Source organism: Salmo salar, chromosome ssa19 (assembly GCF_905237065.1).
Source record: "Salmo salar chromosome ssa19, Ssal_v3.1, whole genome shotgun sequence".
NCBI classification, from domain to species: domain Eukaryota; kingdom Metazoa; phylum Chordata; class Actinopteri; order Salmoniformes; family Salmonidae; genus Salmo; species Salmo salar.
The window spans coordinates 71,127,474-71,144,891 of NC_059460.1; the positions used below are offsets into that span (position 1 = coordinate 71,127,474).

Consider the following 17,418-nt stretch of genomic DNA (forward strand, 5'->3'; position numbering starts at 1 on the left):
CAGCAGCACGGCCAGGTGGACTGGGGACAGCAAGGAGTCATCATACCAGGTAGTCCTGAAGCATGGTCCTAGGGCTCAGGTCCTCCGAGAGAAAGACAGAAAGAGAGAAAGAGAGAATTAGAGAGAGCATATTTAAATACACACAGGACACCGGATAAGACAAGAGAAATACTCCAGATGTAACAGACTGACCCTAGCCCCCGACACATAAACTACTGCAGCATAAATACTGGAGGCTGAGACAGGAGGGATCAGAAGACACTGTGGCCCCATCCGATGATACCCCCGGACAGGGCCAAACAGGCAGGATATAACCCCACCCACTTTGCCAAAGCACAGCCCCCACACCACTAGAGGGATGTCTCCAACCACCAACTTACCGTCCTAAGACAAGGCCGAGTATAGCCCACAACGATCTCCGCCATGGCACAACCCAAGGGGGGGGGCGCCAACCCAGACAGGAAGACCACGTCAGTGACTCAACCCACTCAAGTGACGCACCCCTCCTTGGAAGAACACCAGTAGGCCAGTGACTCAGCCCCTGTAAAAGGGTTAGAGGCAGAGAATCCCAGTGGAAAGAGGGGAACCGGCAAGGCAGAGACAGCAAGGGCGGTTCGTTGCTCCAGCCTTTCCGTTCACCTTCACACTCCTGGGCCAGACTATACTTAATCATAGGACCTACTGAAGAGATAAGTCTTCAGTAAAGACTTAAAGGTTGAGACTGAGTCTGCGTCTCTCACATTGGTAGGCAGACCATTCCATAAAAATGGAGCTCTATAGGAGAAAGCCCTACCTCCAGCCGTTTGCTTAGAAATTCTAGGGACAATTAGGAGGCCTGCGTCTTGTGACCGTAGCGTACGTGTAGGTATGTACGGCAGGACCAAATCGGAAAGATAGGTAGGAGCAAGCCCATGTAATGCTTTGTAGGTTAGCAGTAAAACCTTGAAATCAGCCCTTGCCTTAACAGGAAGCCAGTGTAGGGAGGCTAGCACTGGAGTAATATGATCAAATTTTTTGGTTCTAGTCAGGATTCTAGCAGCCGTATTTAGCACTAACTGAAGTTTATTTAGTGCTTTATCCGGGTAGCCGGAAAGTAGAGCATTGCAGTAGTCCAGCCTAGAAGTAACAAAAGCATGGATTAATTTTTCTGCGTCATTTTTGGACAGAAAATTTCTGATTTTTGCAATGTTACGTAGATGGAAAAAAGCTGTCCTTGAAACAGTCTTGATATGTTCTTCAAAAGAGAGATCAGGGTCCAGAGTAACGCCGAGGTCCTTCACAGTTTTATTTGAGACGACTGTACAACCATCCAGATTAATTGTCAGATTCAACAGAAGATCTCTTTGTTTCTTGGGACCTAGAACAAGCATCTCTGTTTTGTCCGAGTTTAAAAGTAGAAAGTTTGCAGCCATCCACTTCTTTATGTCTGAAACACAGGCTTCTAGCGAGGGCAATTTTGGGGCTTCACCATGTTTCATTGAAATGTACAGCTGTGTGTCGTCCGCATAGCAGTGAAATTTAACATTATGTTTTCGAATGACATCCCCAAGAGGTAAAATATATAGTGAAAACAATAGTGGTCCTAAAACGGAACCTTGAGGAACACCGAAATTTACAATTGATTTGTCAGAGGACAAACCATTCACAGAGACAAACTGATATCTTTCCCACAGATAAGATCTAAACCAGGCCAGAACTTGTCCATGTAGACCAATTTGGGTTTCCAATCTCTCCAAAAGAATGTGGTGATCGATGGTATCAAAAGCGGCACTAAGATCTAGGAGCACGAGGACAGATGCAGAGCCTCGGTCTGACGTCATTAAAAGGTCATTTACCACCTTCACAAGTGCAGTCTCAGTGCTATGATGGGGTCTAAAACCAGACTGAAGCGTTTCGTATACATTGTTTGTCTTCAGGAAGGCAGTGAGTTGCTGTGCAACAGCTTTTTCTAAAATTTTTGAGAGGAATGGAAGATTCGATATAGGCCGATAGTTTTTTATAATTTCTGGATCAAGATTTGGCTTTTTCAAGAGAGGCTTTATTACTGCCACTTTTAGTGAGCTTGGTACACATCCGGTGGATAGAGAGCCGTTTATTATGTTCAACATAGGAGGGCCAAGCACAGGAAGCAGCTCTTTCAGTAGTTTAGTTGGAATAGGGTCCAGTATGCAGCTTGAGGGTTTGGAGGCCATGATTATTTTCATCATTGCGTCAAGAGATATAGTACTTTTAGTACTATATCTCACTTTAGTATCTCCCTTGATCCTAGGTCCTGGCAGAGTTGTGCAGACTCAGGACAATGGAGCTTTTGAGGAATACCCAGATTTAAAGAGGAGTCTGTAATTTGCTTTCTAATGATCATGATCTTTTCCTCAAAGAAGTTCATAAATGTATTACTGCTGAAGTGAAAGCCATCCTCCATTTGCGAAGGCTGCTTTTTAGTTAGCTTTGCGACAGTATCAAAAAGAAATTTCGGATTGTTCTTATTTTCCTCAATTAAGTTGGAAAAATAGGATGATCGAGCAGCAGTAAGGGCTCTTCGATACTGCACGGTACTGTCTTTCCAAGCTAGTCGGAAGACTTCCAGTTTGGTGTGGCGCCATTTCCGTTCCAATTTTCTGGAAGCTTGCTTCAGAGATCGTGTATTTTCTGTATACCAGGGAGCTAGTTTCTTATGACAGATGTTTTTAGTTTTTAGGGGTGCAACTGCATCTAGGGTATTGCGCAAGGTTAAATTGAGTTCCTCGGTTAGGTGGTTAACTGATTTTTGTCCTCTGACGTCCTTGGGTAGGCAGAGGCAGTCTGGAAGGGCATCAAAGAATCTTTGGGTTGTCTGAGAATTTATAGCACGACTTTTAATGCTCCTTGGTTGGGGTCTGAGCAGATTATTTGTTGCAATTGCAAACGTAATAAAATGGTGGTCCGATAGTCCAGGATTATGAGGAAAAACATTTAGATCCACAACATTTATTCCATGGGACAAAACTAGGTCCAGAGTATGACTGTGGCAGTGAGTAGGTCCAGAGACATGTTGGACAAAACCCACTGAGTCGATGATGGCTCCGAAAGCCTTTTGGAGTGGGTCTGTGGACTTTTCCATGTGAATGTTAAAGTCACCAAAAATTTGAATATTATCTGCTATGACTACAAGATCCGATAGGAATTCAGGGAACTCAGTGAGGAACACTGCATATGGCCCAGGAGGCCTATAAACAGTAGCTATAAAAAGTGAGTGAGTAGGCTGCATAGATTTCATGACTAGAAGCTCAAAAGACGAAAACGTCATTGTTGGGGGTTTTTTTGTAAATTGAAATTTGCTATCGTAAATGTTAGCAACACCTCCGCCTTTGCCGGATGCACGGGGGGTATGGTCACTAATGTAACCAGGGGGGTGAGGCCTCATTTAACACAGTAAATTCATCAGGCTTAAGCCATGTTTCAGTCAGGCCAATCACATCATTCACCTTATGATATCCAGTGGAACAACCACTTTACAATAGTACATCTATATATATATTTTTTTTTTTGGGGGGGGGGGGGGGGGGTTAGAAGGATTACTATATCCTATCCCAGGTATTCCTTAAAGAGGTGGGGTTTCAGGTGTCTACGGAAGGTGGTGATTGACTCCGCTGTCCTGGCGTTGTGAGGGAGCTTGTTCCACCATTGGGGTGCCAGGGCAGCGAACAGTTTTGACTGGGCTGAGCGGGAACTGTGCTTCCGCAGAGGTAGGGGGGCCAGCAGACCAGAGGTGGATGAACGCAGTGCCCTTGTTTGGGTGTAGGGCCTGATCAGAGCCTGAAGGTACGGAGGTGCCGTTCCCCTCACAGCTCCGTAGGCAAGCACCATGGTCTTGTAGCAGATGCGAGCTTCAACTGGAAGCCAGTGGAGTGTGCGGAGGAGCGGGGTGACGTGAGAGAACTTGGGAAGGTTGAACACCAGACGGGCTGCGGCGTTCTGGATGAGTTGTAGGGGTTTAATGGCACAGGCAGGGAGCCCCGCCAACAGGGAGTTGCAGTAATCCAGACGGGAGATGACAAGTGCCTGGATTAGGACCTGCGCCGCTTCCTGTGTAAGGCAGGGTCGTACTCTGCGAATGTTGTATAGCATGAACCTACAGGATCGGGTCACCGCCTTGATGTTAGCGGAGAACGACAGGGTGTTGTCCAGGGTCACGCCGAGGCTCTTAGCACTCTGGGAGGAGGACACAATGGAGTTGTCCACCGTGATGGCGAGATCATGGAAAGGGCAGTCCTTCCCCGGGAGGAAGAGCAGCTCCGTCTTGCCGAGGTTCAGCTTGAGGTGGTGATCAGTCATCCACACTGATATGTCTGCCAGACATGCAGAGATGCGATTCGCCACCTGGTTATCAGAAGGGGGAAAGGAGAAGATTAATTGTGTGTCGTCTGCGTAGCAATGATAGGAGAGACCATGTGAGGATATGACAGAGCCAAGTGACTTGGTGTATAGCGAGAATAGGAGAGGGCCTAGAACTGAGCCCTGGGGGACACCAGTGGTGAGAGCACGTGGTGCGGAGACGGATTCTCGCCACGCCACCTGGTAGGAGCGACCTGTCAGGTGGGACGCAATCCAAGAGTGAGCCGCGCCAGAGATACCCAACTCGGAGAGGGTGGAGAGGAGGATCTGATGGTTCACAGTATCAAAGGCAGCAGATAGGTCTAGAAGGATGAGAGCAGAGGAGAGAGAGTTAGCTTTAGCAGTGCGGAGAGCTTCCGTGACACAGAGAAGAGCAGTCTCAGTTGAATGACCATCCTTGAAACCTGACTGATTTGGATAGAGAAGGTCATTCTGAGAGAGATAGCAGGAGAGCTGGCCAAGGACGGCACGTTCAAGAGTTTTGGAGAGAAAAGAAAGAAGGGATACTGGTCTGTAGTTGTTGACATCGGAGGGATCGAGTGTAGGTTTTTTGCGAAGGGGTGCAACTCTCGCTCTCTTGAAGACGGAAGGGACGTAGCCAGCGGTCAAGGATGAGTTGATGAGCGAGGTGAGGTAAGGGAGAAGGTCTCCGGAAATGGTCTGGAGAAGAGAGATGGGGATAGGGTCAAGCCTGGCAGGTTGTTGGGCGGCCGGCCGTCACAAGACGCAAGATTTCATCTGGAGAGAGAGGGGAGACAGAGGTCAAAGCATAGGGTAGGGCAATGTGAGCAGGACCAACGGTGTCGTTTGACTTAACAAACGAGGATCGGATGTCGTCGACCTTCTTTTCAAAATGGTTGACGAAGTCATCCGCAGAGAGGGAGGAGGGGGGAGGGGGAGGAGGATTCAGGAGGGAGGAGAAGGTGGCAAAGAGCTTCCTAGGGTTAGAGGCAGATGCTTGGAAGTTAGAGTGGTAGAAAGTGGCTTTAGCAGCAGAAATAGAGGAGGAAAATGTAGAGAGGAGGGAGTGAAAAGATGCCAGGTCCGCAGGGAGGCTAGTTTTCCTCCATTTCCACTCGGCTGCCCGGAGCACTGTTCTGTGAGCTCGCAATGAGTCGTCAAGCCACGGAGCAGGAGGGGAGGACCGAGCCGGTCGGGAGGATAGGGGACATAGAGAGTCAAAGGATGCAGAAAGGGAGGAGAGGAGGGTTGAGGAGGCAGAATCAGGAGATTGGTTGGAGAAGGATTGAGCAGAGGGAAGAGATGATAGGATGGAAGAGGAGAGAGTAGCAGGAGAGAGAAAGCGAAGGTTGCAATACCACCTGAGTAGGGGCAGAGTGAGTATTGTTGGAGGAGAGCGAGAGGGAAAAGGATACAAGGTAGTGATCGGAGACTTGGAGGGGAGTTGCAGTGAGATTAGTAGAAGAACAGCATCTAGTGAAGATGAGGTCAAGTGTATTGCCTGCCTTGTGAGTAGGGGGGACGGTGAGAGGGTGAGGTCAAAAGAGGAGAGGAGTAGAAAGAAGGAGGCAGAGAGAAATGAGTCAAAGGTAGACGTAGGGAGGTTAAAGTCACCCAGAACTGTGAGGGGTGAGCCATCCTCAGGAAAGGAACTTATCAAGGCGTCAAGCTCATTGATGAACTCTCCAAGGGAACCTGGAGGGCGATAAATGGTATTGATGTTAAGCTTGAATGGGCTAGTGATTGTGACAGCATGGAATTCAAATGAGGAGATAGACAGATGGGTCAGGGGAGAAAGAGAGAATGTCCACTTGGGAGAGATGAGGATTCCAGTGCCACCACCCCGCTGACCAGATGCTCTCGGGGTGTGCGAAAACACGTGGTCGGACAAGGAGAGAGCAGTAGGAGTAGCAGTGTTTTCTGCTACTCCTACTCCTATTTAATTGTCTGTATTGTCTATTTGTTGAATGTTTGTAAAGTCTTAATTTGTAATGTCTTATTAAATTGGTGTTGGACCCCAGGAAGATTAGCTAACGTTACGGATCCTAATAAAAATTTGCAAATTCTCTGAATGTTAAAGAAACTAAACCATGACATCCCCATATCAGAATCACGTCTTTTTAGGTATTTTCCAGCTTGTTTCTAGCATAAAACATTGCGGACCAAAGGGCTGTTATAGATCACTTTTTATAAACTGTGTGGTTCGAGCCCTGAATGCTGATTGGCTAACAGCCGTAGTATATCAGACCGTATACCACGGGTATGACAAAACGTTTATTTTTACTGCTCTAATTATGTTGGTAACCTACAAATCTATGGCTATAGCACCCTATAGCCTAATTTAATCTGTCAAACAGGTAGGCCTATGTCACGTCCTGACCAGTAATAGGGGTTATTTGTTATTATAGTTTGGTCAGGACGTGGCAGGGGGTGTTTGTTTCATGTGGTTTGGGCTGAGTATTTAGGTAGAGGGGTGTTTGGTTTATGTGGTTCGGGGTTTGTTAGTCTATGTTCTATGTTAGTATATTTTCTATGTTCTATCTAGTCTTTTGTATTTCTATGTGTAGTTAATTGGGGTTGGACCTTCAATTGGAGGCAGCTGGTTATTGTTGCTTCTGATTGAAGGTCCTATAATTAGGAGTTTGTTTGTCATGGGATTTTGTGGGAGATTGTGCTTGTTTAGCTGTGTGCCTGACAAGACTGTCCAGTTCGTTTGTATACATTTATTGTGTTTTCCTTCTTCACCAAATAAAAAGATGAGTATATATTTTCCCGCTGCGTCTTGGTCTCTACCCTATGACAGCCTATCCTATATTTTTTTTAATAGAAAGAAATAGGCTGCAACACAAAGCCCTCTTGTTGTTAGTAAAGTGGAATTAAAATGAAGACAATTCATTTAAACTATGCCTACTCGAATTTGACTACTTTCAGCACCACAAGCTGTCCATTTCTGATTGATTGTACCACAGCTGCTGCTTCAGGTTTCAGCACTACAATGTAAATGACTCAAATCTGGTTTATTGTGAGGACAATAACTCTGATACAACACAGGCAAGAATTATATTGTTTACATATTGTTTATAATAAAATCAATTATAGTAGTATCAAAGCTAGTACGCATGCATTTTCTAGACTAGACATAATCAAAACTAAATTCAGGAGAAGCCTTTGATTCCCTTCCTGAACTGCCCCTGTAAGCCTACACAGCACAGCCGTTGGTTAAGCAGCACACAAAACAGTGTTTGATCAGTAAGAGCAGAGCAGACCAGAGCTCAGTGTTGGAATATCCATTGTGGTGTGTAATGCAGCCTAGTTTTATTTACACCATCCCAGCAGCTCTCTTAGAAATAGAACTTTGCTCTGTGCTTCTCCGAGCATGCACTAAATAGCCTATAGGCTGTGGATCATTTGATTGAGACCACACTAAATAGCCTATAGGCTGTGGATCATTTGATTGAGACCACACTAAATAGCCTATAGGCTGTGGATCATTTGATTGAGACCACACTAAATAGCCTATAGGCTGTGGATCATTTGATTTAGACCACACTAAATAGCCTATAGGCTGTGGATCATTTGATTGAGACCACACTAAATAGCCTATAGGCTGTGGATCATTTGATTTAGACCACACTAAATAGCCTATAGGCTATGGATCATTTGATTGAGACCACACTAAATAGCCTATAGGCACACTTGACATTGTGCACCCAGCGGAGAGTCAGAAATGAGGTGCGGCATCAGGCACCCATCAATATAGTCTAATAAGCAACTAATACTAAAACACTGAGAAATATAGACACAATTACAAATTGCATGACCCTTCCCTGGACTCGATTTTAAAAAGACTAAACCCTCCCCTTGACTGAAATTGAAAAAGCATGATCCTTCCCCATTCTCCTCCAGGTACCCATTATGTAAATGTCGGTCCATCCCTAGGCTGGATCACATGGAAAAACCATATGTAACAGGTTGCATGAGGTGGTACCGGTATGTGTTCTGTTTTAACATCTCAGGTCTTTGCGAGGTGCCAAGTAACCCCATCGGCTCCAAAACGCTCATGCTCTGCATTATTCATGTGGCGTCATCCCATCCTGTGCGCGGAACTTAATCCACCATGAGATAAATGGGGGTATAGATTCTCTCCATGGAAACGACCATAGCTGCGGGAAGTAGGAGTGCTGCAGCACCCCATGAAAAATCTGAATTTTTAGAAAGTATATTAATTAAAAAAATATATAACAATAATTCTCACAAAAATAGTACACTGGGCCTTTAGTTGTCCTATATTAGCGGGACCATATAGCCGTCTGTAGCGCGGGCAATGTATTTTATAAAAGTAGTACACTGGGCCTTTAGTCCTGTATTAGTGGATCGATATAGCCTTCTCTAGCACAGCCCAAAAATGTTTTACAGCCCCGAAATATATCTCTGTTTATTCCATAAATCGTGCATGCATTGGATTGCAATGCTGGTGCGGTAAAATTATCCAGTTGAATTAATTACAGTGTAGGCTAATCCAAGTGTAGGCTATGACACAATGTAAATGGAGAAGAAGGTTAAAACCCTGTTCGTAATGAGCACGGAATGGTTGCAGTTTGGCTTCTGCTCAGATTGATGAAGCCAGAGGGGAACACATGCAGCACACAGACACCCCTGTCTACAGACCTACCATAGATCTTACTTGCAGTGCTGTAGCCCAAGGAAATATGTAAATGACGTCACCATTCCCTCAACGTTTGTACGGACAGATGTAGTCTATCGAATAGCCAGCCTATCATGTCTCTCCAATGCTGTTCCTGGAGCGCTATCATCCTGTAGGGGTCCACTCAACTAACCCATTCATTTTAGGAACCAGCTAATTATTACAATCAGGTGCGCTAGATTAGGATTGGAACAGGAACAGGGTTGGAGAGAGAGCTCTGTTATAAAATCTGCATAAAATGCATCCTCTATTTGCAACGTCTGCCTATACCCACACATATTGCCTCAAGAAAATGTTAGATTTTTAATTCCCTCAAACACCAAGATAGGCATACCTAATTTCAAAATAGGCCATTATCACTGGCAATTGTGAATGGTAATTATTCCAATTTTACCGGTGAAACTGCATCTCCATGCCAATCTTTTGATTGATCTCAATCAGTTTCATGGGAATCAGCATTTCCATCTTCCTGAGTTACTGTTTCGTGAGACAATCAGAGCGGATGATGTTAACAAACTATTAGCCTTTCTTGTATTTTGTTTCAATGAAACCATATATCCTGCATAGTGGCTCTGAGTTTTGGAGCATTCTATATTTTTTTTGACTATTCAGCTTCAGCTAACCATCTTAAAATCTCATTAGAAATGAGGTGTTTTTGGTGTAACAGTAATGTTATAGGCCTGCTATGCTATTCGGTTCTGTTATATAAAATACGAATTCATCGTTATGTGATCAACGATTGGTTTTAAAAGGACAGCGCTAAACTTTGATTTGATTAGTTTGAATACATGGTTAAAATATTCCTATTAGAGAATAAAAGAAAAGGGCTGAACTATCAATTCATATCATTTATTTGCATAGATTTAATCATTAAATCAATTGTCCAAGTAGTGAAGGTAAATCATTACTACACATAATTGCAGGAAATTTGTTTGAAAATAGTCATAAAAGCAAGCTTTTGGTGTGGTGTATTCATGCCACTCAATAAACAATAACCTAAATGCATTACTACCTCCAACTTGGCCCAATTGACATTTCCAATTTCCCACCCTGACATAGCCTGCCCTAACGGGCCCTATGTCTCAACCAATAGTCAATATAGGCTAAAGGTGCCAAGCAGGGCTACAGCAAAGGCTCTTGGGCTTTACTGTGGACACTGGTTTGGGTGTCCTCAGAAGAACGGTGTCGCTGTAACCAAGTGGTCACATATCTTTCTGGGTTAAACCCAGCACGACTCCTTTATACGAGTCAGTCACACACTGTAAACGTTTTTATTTTTAGTGAATGGCCTAAAACCTACGTTTTGTTTTATGGTACTTAAAGCTAATTTTATGGAGGCGAAACGTGCGTAATCATTCCAACGCATAGGCTTCTCGGGTGATATGACAACACAAATACCTATTTACTCGTCACTTGTTTTGGTTGTTAAAAATTGTAATTATTCCCATTCACCTACAGCAGGTAAAAAAATTCCAATAATATGCTATACTTACACTGGCACTGTCTCCGGCATTGCCATCTCTGTCATCTCCGCTCGTCAGCTCGCGCTCTGTCCCCATGACACCGGCACAGGAACATTACCTCGCGCCTCTCATATCATCCGATCGTTCGCTTCTGAGTGAGATCTGTCATTTCTACTGTTCCACTCTAAAATGGCAAATATAAAGATGGCAAAAGGAGCACCCCTGTGTACTGGTTAAACCGTGCTGCTATGGCGCGTCTCGCTCTCTACCCTGAGCCGCCAGGTGAATGTAACCAGATCCGACCGCACAGGTGAGGAAGCAGCGACTAGCTGGGACTCCTTCAGGGTTTCCACTAGTTACCACAGCCACAAAGTCTAAATATCGTTAAAAAAAAGTACGTTAACAAACATTTGCTTTTTGGTCTTAATTTAAGGTTAGGGTGTGGTGTGGTATAAGATGATAAATTGTAGAAATAGGCAGGTTTATAACTTTGTGCCTGTGGTAACTAGAGACGACCCTCATTGGGGCGGCAGGGTAGCCTAGAGCGGTGGGCTAGCAACCTAAAGGTTGCAAGTTCGAATCCCCGAGCTGACAAGGTACAAATCTGTCGTTCTGCCCCTGAACAAGGCAGTTAACCCACTGTTCCTAGGCCGTCATTGAAAATAGGAATTTGTTCTTAACTGACTTGCCTAGTTCAATAAAGGTAAAATTAATGTTGACAGAATTCATATGATTACAGATGTTACATCTCTTTGAGAGATACATTTCTCACAACCAACTAATACAATTATTGAGAAATACACTACTTGTATTTGGTACTTTTTGTAAAAGAGTTTATTTACAACAGTGTTAACAGGGTTACTGAATGTGCAAATGCATGTGTAGACTGTCCTCTGGGCATTCACCTCTCAGAAGAGCCACTTGTGCCTTCACTAGCAGTCCAACGCCAACAGGGACCAGCCTCAGAGAAATGAACTAAAACCAAGGTAGCAGGTAAGTACTCAACTCCTAATTGAAAAGCTCAAATGTGCTGCACATCATGGTCATAATGACACGAATACAGGTTTGTGCTGGGCAGTTGGGTATTAAGGAACCTCAGACCTACAAAATGCAGCATCTTTACCACACCAGCACATGGAGGGAGTCAGTCTTTATGCATATTAACACTTATGGGATGTCCCTCCCAATTTGCAGGCACAGATTTGAATTGACACAAATAGAAACCGAACAGACATAACGCACACACACAAGACCACAACAAAATATACATGCACACAAACACATTGATAAAACACATTACACAAAGTAGTACGAGCACATGCTGAAATATGTAGGTCCATAATTGTATGTTTTTCTCTAAGTCCTCAGGGCGAGATCCTCACTTCCTGAACAAGGCATGTCGGGTGAAGGTGTACCACAGGTGGGCGGGCTTTCGCTTGGGCTCGGCCAATGTGAACACCTGCTGCTGAGGCACACTGGTTGGCACAGTAACATGGCGCTGGTGAATTGGATGCAGGGGTTGGTGGTGGTGGTGGGGCGGGACAGAGCCAGAGTAGCCTATGGCTGAGAATAAACATTTTTTAAACATTATTTGCAATAATAAGAGTATTTCACTAAATCCAACACCACAGCAATTGTAAGAACACAGAAGTATGATTGCTTGCTTGCTTACTCTTCATTTTCCCTTGTTTGGATCTTCTTGCATTGAAGATTGCTTGTTTTCTCTGTGTTTCACTAATCTTCATTCCTGTCATGAAATAAAAAAATACCAGTCAACCCAATGTCATTCAACATGGACCTACTTACACGTTCTCCTCTGTGAATGGTTTTAGATTTGATTTATTCGAAACCAAAGAAGAAAAGTGAAAGACAAAACAGTACAGATTAAACAGTTTGCAGGTGAGGTTGAAAACACAAGAGCTTATACGAAAACCACACAAAAAAACCCGAAAAAATATCTACACTACCGTTGACAAGTTTGGGGTCACTTAGAATTGTACAACGCTTTGTACTACTCCCTTCACAGAACAGAACAAACGGGCTCTAACCAGAATAGAAAGAGGAGTGGGAGGCCCCGGTGCACAACTGAGCAAGAGGACAAATACATTGGAGTGTCTAGTTTGAGAAACAGACACCTCACAAGTCCTCAACTGGCAGCTTCATTAAATCTGGTTAGAGCCTGTTTGTGCTGTTCTGTGAAGGGAGTAGTACACAGCGTTGTTCGAGATCTTCAGTTTCTTGGCAATTTCTCGCATGGAATAGCCTTCATTTCTCAGAACAAGAAAAGATTGACGAGTTTCAGAAGAAAATTATTTGTTTCTGGCCCTTTTGAGCCTGTAATCGAACCCACAAATGCTGATGCTACAGATACTCAACTAGTCTAAAGGCCAGTTTTATTGCTTCTTTAATCAGAACAGTTTTCAGCTGTGCTAACATATTTGCAAAAGGGTTTTCTAATGATCAATTAGCCTTTTAAAATGATAAACTTGGATTAGCTAACACAACGCGCCATTGGAACACAGGAGTGATGGTTGCTGATAATGGTCCTCTATATGCCTATGTAGATATATCATAAAAATCAGCTGTTTCCAGCTACAATAGTAATTTACAACATTAACAATGTCTACACTGTATTTCTGATCAATTTGATGTTATTTTAATGGACAAAAAATGTGCTTTTCTTTCAAAAACAAGGATATTTCTAAGTGACCCCAAACTTTTGAATGGTAGTATTTGTAAATAGAAATGTGTTTAATCAGTTAAACAAAGCATACTAATTATAGTTGAACATGATAGAGTCAGTATACGAAAAAAAAAACATTGTTTTTGTGTGTGCGTTTAAGAGTTAGGCTACATGAAGGAGACATGGGAAACGCCTTTCCCATCTTCCCAACAACCTCTCTTCTAGTCGCCACCCCTTTCCACTTCCCTCCTCAGTATCTCCTTCCTTTTCCACTTCCCTCCTCAGTCTCTCCTTCCCACTCCTTCTCACCCATCTCCTGGTCCTCCTGTACCCTCTGTCTCTCCCTGGCGAAGGCCTGCAGCCAGCGTTGTCTATCCTGGGGTTTCCTGCAGCAGAGGTAACACAGGGTCTCCAGGGTGGAGCTGTTCCGGAGCCGCAAGGCGTTCCTCAGCAAGATGCCCAGCTCGGGGTCCCTGCCATCAGGCATCTGCAGCACCGATGTGTTGTCCATGTCCAGACGACCACGGTAGTGCAGCAGGTCGCGGCGCAGTACATCCTTCTTACAGAACACCAGCTGGTGGTCGAACAGGAAGAAGCTGCGCTGCTGCGTCTTGTTGCCCTGCCGGACGATCCGGGTGAGTTCCCCAGAGTGGATCAGCTCCGAGCTGCGCTCCAGAACATCCACTCCCTGGGAGAGAGCACACACAGAGAGAGAGAGGGGGTGAACCAGTATCTGGGCAGAGGAGGAGACAATGAATATGACTAGTCTCATCTCTAGCCCAGTTTGCTAACATTCATTTTCCCATTAGACAGCTCTGCAAACGTTATGTCAAAATACATCAGTTACTCACTAAATATGGAGTGTCGCTGAGCAACTATCGTCATTCACTGCCCTCACACCAGGTATGTACATCCCAAAACAAGTCTACATAAAAATGTACATGTGCTAAATCCACCTCTTCGGAAAGCTCTCTAAAAACATACCCTATATGGTCTACTTAATCTGTAAAAACATACCCTATATGGTCTACTTGATCTCTAAAAACATACCCTATATGGTCTACTTGATCTCTAAAAACATACCCTATATGGTCTACTTGATCTCTAAAAACATACCCTATATGGTCTACTTAATCTCTAAAAACATACCCTATATGGTCTACTTGATCTGTAAAAACATACCCTATATGGTCTACTTGATCTCTAAAAACATACCCTATATGGTCTACTTAATCTCTAAAAACATACCCTATATGGTCTACTTGATCTCTAAAAACATACCCTATATGGTCTACTTAATCTCTAAAAACATACCCTATATGGTCTACTTAATCTCTAAAAACATACCCTATATGGTCTACTTGATCTCTAAAAACATACCCTATATGGTCTACTTAACCTACTTGATCTCTAATAACATGGGCTACTTAATCCATTTGCATTAAATGTTATTACAGGTTGATGACATTCATACACTATTGTAGATGATAAAATCAATGATCTTTAGGGATAGTGTACTGCTGCTGGATCAGCCGACATGTACGTGGTGTAATGAGGGATTTTATTGGCGGTACTGAAGAGGTGATTGGAGACTAGTCATTCATTGTCTCCTCCTCTGCCCAGATACTGGTTCAGAGAGGGGGTTGGATTTGTCAGATCATTGATTGAGTCATTGTCTACATCTTAAATGGTTAGTGCTAGCCGGAATCCTTGGGAAGTCTCTACCCTAACCCCTACCCTTACATAACCCTTAACTATTTTACATTTCAACTTCAATGGGGTAGGGATGTCCCAAGGACCCCGGATAGCATGGACCCATATTAAACAACACCTTATTTCCCAGACTGAGTACAGGAGACGAGCACAAGGTTGAAATGGGTTTCGATGCAAAGCCTTAACATAAACATTGTAGTAGTCATGTAATAATATGGTGGTAACAGGTTTCTGCTACAGTAACAATGTAAAAAGTAGTGAGGAGCCTCACCTCCCAGTGTAGGATGGCCACCTGCCAGTGAGCGATGGCGTCGACACTCTCCAGCCTCCTTTTCCCCTCGTTGATCAGGCTCGCCACATTCTTCATCGTCTCGTACGCGTCACTAACTCCACCATAGTCACTACAGAACACAACATCAACAGCATTGGAGAGTGTGAAAAGGTGTGTGCGTGTGTGTAAGTGAGAGAGTGGGTATATGTTTGGAAGTTAGTAAAGGAAAAAGTGGCCTACCTGTGGTCTTTGGGGGTGTATTTGAGCAGCTCTCCCAGCTGCAGGGGGTACTTGCAGATCTTCTGGACGGGCGTGAGCAGGAAGCCGGCGATGGAGATGTCAATCATCTGCTGCAGCAGCCGGCAGGCCTCAAAGAAGTGCTTGTACCTGCTCAGCTTCATGAGGCGCTGCAGCTCCCCACACGCTGCAGGGTGGGTGTTACAGTACTCAGAGTAGATGGAAAAACCCTCCCCCTGAGAGAGAGGATAAGAGGATGGGGGGGGTGAGTGAAGAGGGTGAGAGAGTGGGTATGGAAGGAAAGAGTGTTGGGGGGTGGAAAAGCCAGGAGGGAGAGAGGCAAAATAGTTCAATTGAGCCAAACGGGGATATGACTGTGTTGAAATGTATAACTGTGTAATGTTTTCACGGAGCTAAAAGATAATGGTATGGAAAAACGCTGGATCCAATTCTGGAAAAAGTGTGTGTGTAAAGAAAGTGTGTGTACAAAGGGTATAACGTACCTGTAAGAGGAAACAGGCTCCTATCTCACTGAGGTGAGGCTGGTCTGTGTTGTACTTCCTCTCCAGGTCTTTGAGGAACTGTCTCTGGAACTTGTAGATGTCCTCGATGTTACTGAAGATGGTCTTCAGCTGCAGCTCAGTGAACATGCCCGGGTGTTTACCACATTGACGGATATAGCCCTGGGAAAAGCATTAGACATTTTGTCTGGATCAAAATGAGGCTTAAGTAGTGGGGCGTGGTCAATGGTGTGGTCTACAATCAAATAGTTTAGAGGCCCTCCTGTTGGGCGCAGTGACAAAATGTAGCCGTTTTAAAGCTAATGTGTACATTTATACACATTTTTTACATGAGACAGAGAAAATGTGCTGTTTTAAAGCAAATTTCCTGCAATTCTATACATTTCACCATAGTTTATGCTATCTGAGCGACACAAACAAAATCAATGGGGGCCCCCCTGACTGTCTAGCTTTTATTTTTGTGATTGTTAGTTCTCAAAGATGATTTTATTACAAAATACACTAGTATGTTATCTTTTCTACATACTTTATATCTGGTTTTAGTTGTTTAAGTTAACACTGGAAAAAAAATGTCTATCCCGAAAATAATTTATATTAAAATAAATAACACTAATTAAAATGTATCTATTTGGACATAGGCCCCTGAAAATACAGGTGGCCCACCCAAGACTTTTCTATGCAGAAAAAAACACTGACATAGATGTTGTGTTCAATGTTAAGGTTTGACCAGCAGGAGGAGCCAATAGGCAGAAAAGCTGGTGGCAATCCAGAGCCCTAGTTGTAATATCAGTGATGATGGTGGAAAGAGATGGGTTAGGGTTGGTTAATGTTGGTGGTTGTGGTCGAGCTTCCACCCACCTCACAGATGTCCCGGAGATGTTTGATGTAGATGCGTTCAGTATTCATGATCTCTTTGACCACATTAGTCCTCATCTGCTCACGGTGCTCGGCGCTGTGTGTGTGAGTGTCCCGGGTGGCAGTGTGTGGGTCCTCTTGGTCCAGAGCACAACTCTCTACACTTTCTGCTCCTGAGTCGTCCTCCTGGTTCACACGCACCTGTCAATCAAACACACTCCCCCACGTTAACAGGGCAAGTCACACAGAGTCACACAGTCCCCCTAGTTAACTAGCATCTAGAAATGAAACTTAACCCAACCTACATCCCTATTGTAACATTGGAAACACCATGTATGGTTAACAAGCCCCTGTCCGTCAACAACAATCACCAATTGGGGAAATTACCAAGCGGTCACCCACCTGTCAATTAACTGGCCTTGCCATGGTTACCATAGCTTGCCTTACTAAGACTCAACTGTCAATCAACACAAGTCACCAGGGAAACCACTGAAACTCTCAGCCCTTGAACACACACTACAAAGGGGCGTGGTTGGCGCTAAGCCAGTTTCAGAGCCTTTGGCTGGGAGGCTCTACAGTAAACATCAATTACACAGGGAGGTCAATGTCCACTTAGACAAAACCATGGACACTTC

General features: G+C 44.2%; 1 protein-coding gene across 3 annotated transcripts in view; it reads right to left on the reverse strand.

The window, feature by feature from the left end:
* Positions 1-11,314: 11,314 nt before the first annotated feature.
* The window catches only part of spata13 (spermatogenesis associated 13), a 39,702-nt gene continuing 33,598 nt past the window's right edge, over positions 11,315-17,418 (reverse strand). For all 3 annotated transcript variants that reach the window (XM_014159547.2, XM_014159546.2, XM_014159544.2), the window contains 7 exons: positions 16,787-16,984; positions 15,911-16,090; positions 15,411-15,643; positions 15,171-15,300; positions 13,496-13,874; positions 12,176-12,250; positions 11,315-12,066 (listed from right to left, as the gene is read on the reverse strand). In XM_014159547.2, the coding sequence (XP_014015022.2) occupies positions 11,882-12,066; positions 12,176-12,250; positions 13,496-13,874; positions 15,171-15,300; positions 15,411-15,643; positions 15,911-16,090; positions 16,787-16,984 (1,380 nt within the window). In that variant the 3' untranslated portion in view covers positions 11,315-11,881. The remainder of the gene's footprint in view (positions 12,067-12,175; positions 12,251-13,495; positions 13,875-15,170; positions 15,301-15,410; positions 15,644-15,910; positions 16,091-16,786; positions 16,985-17,418) is intronic.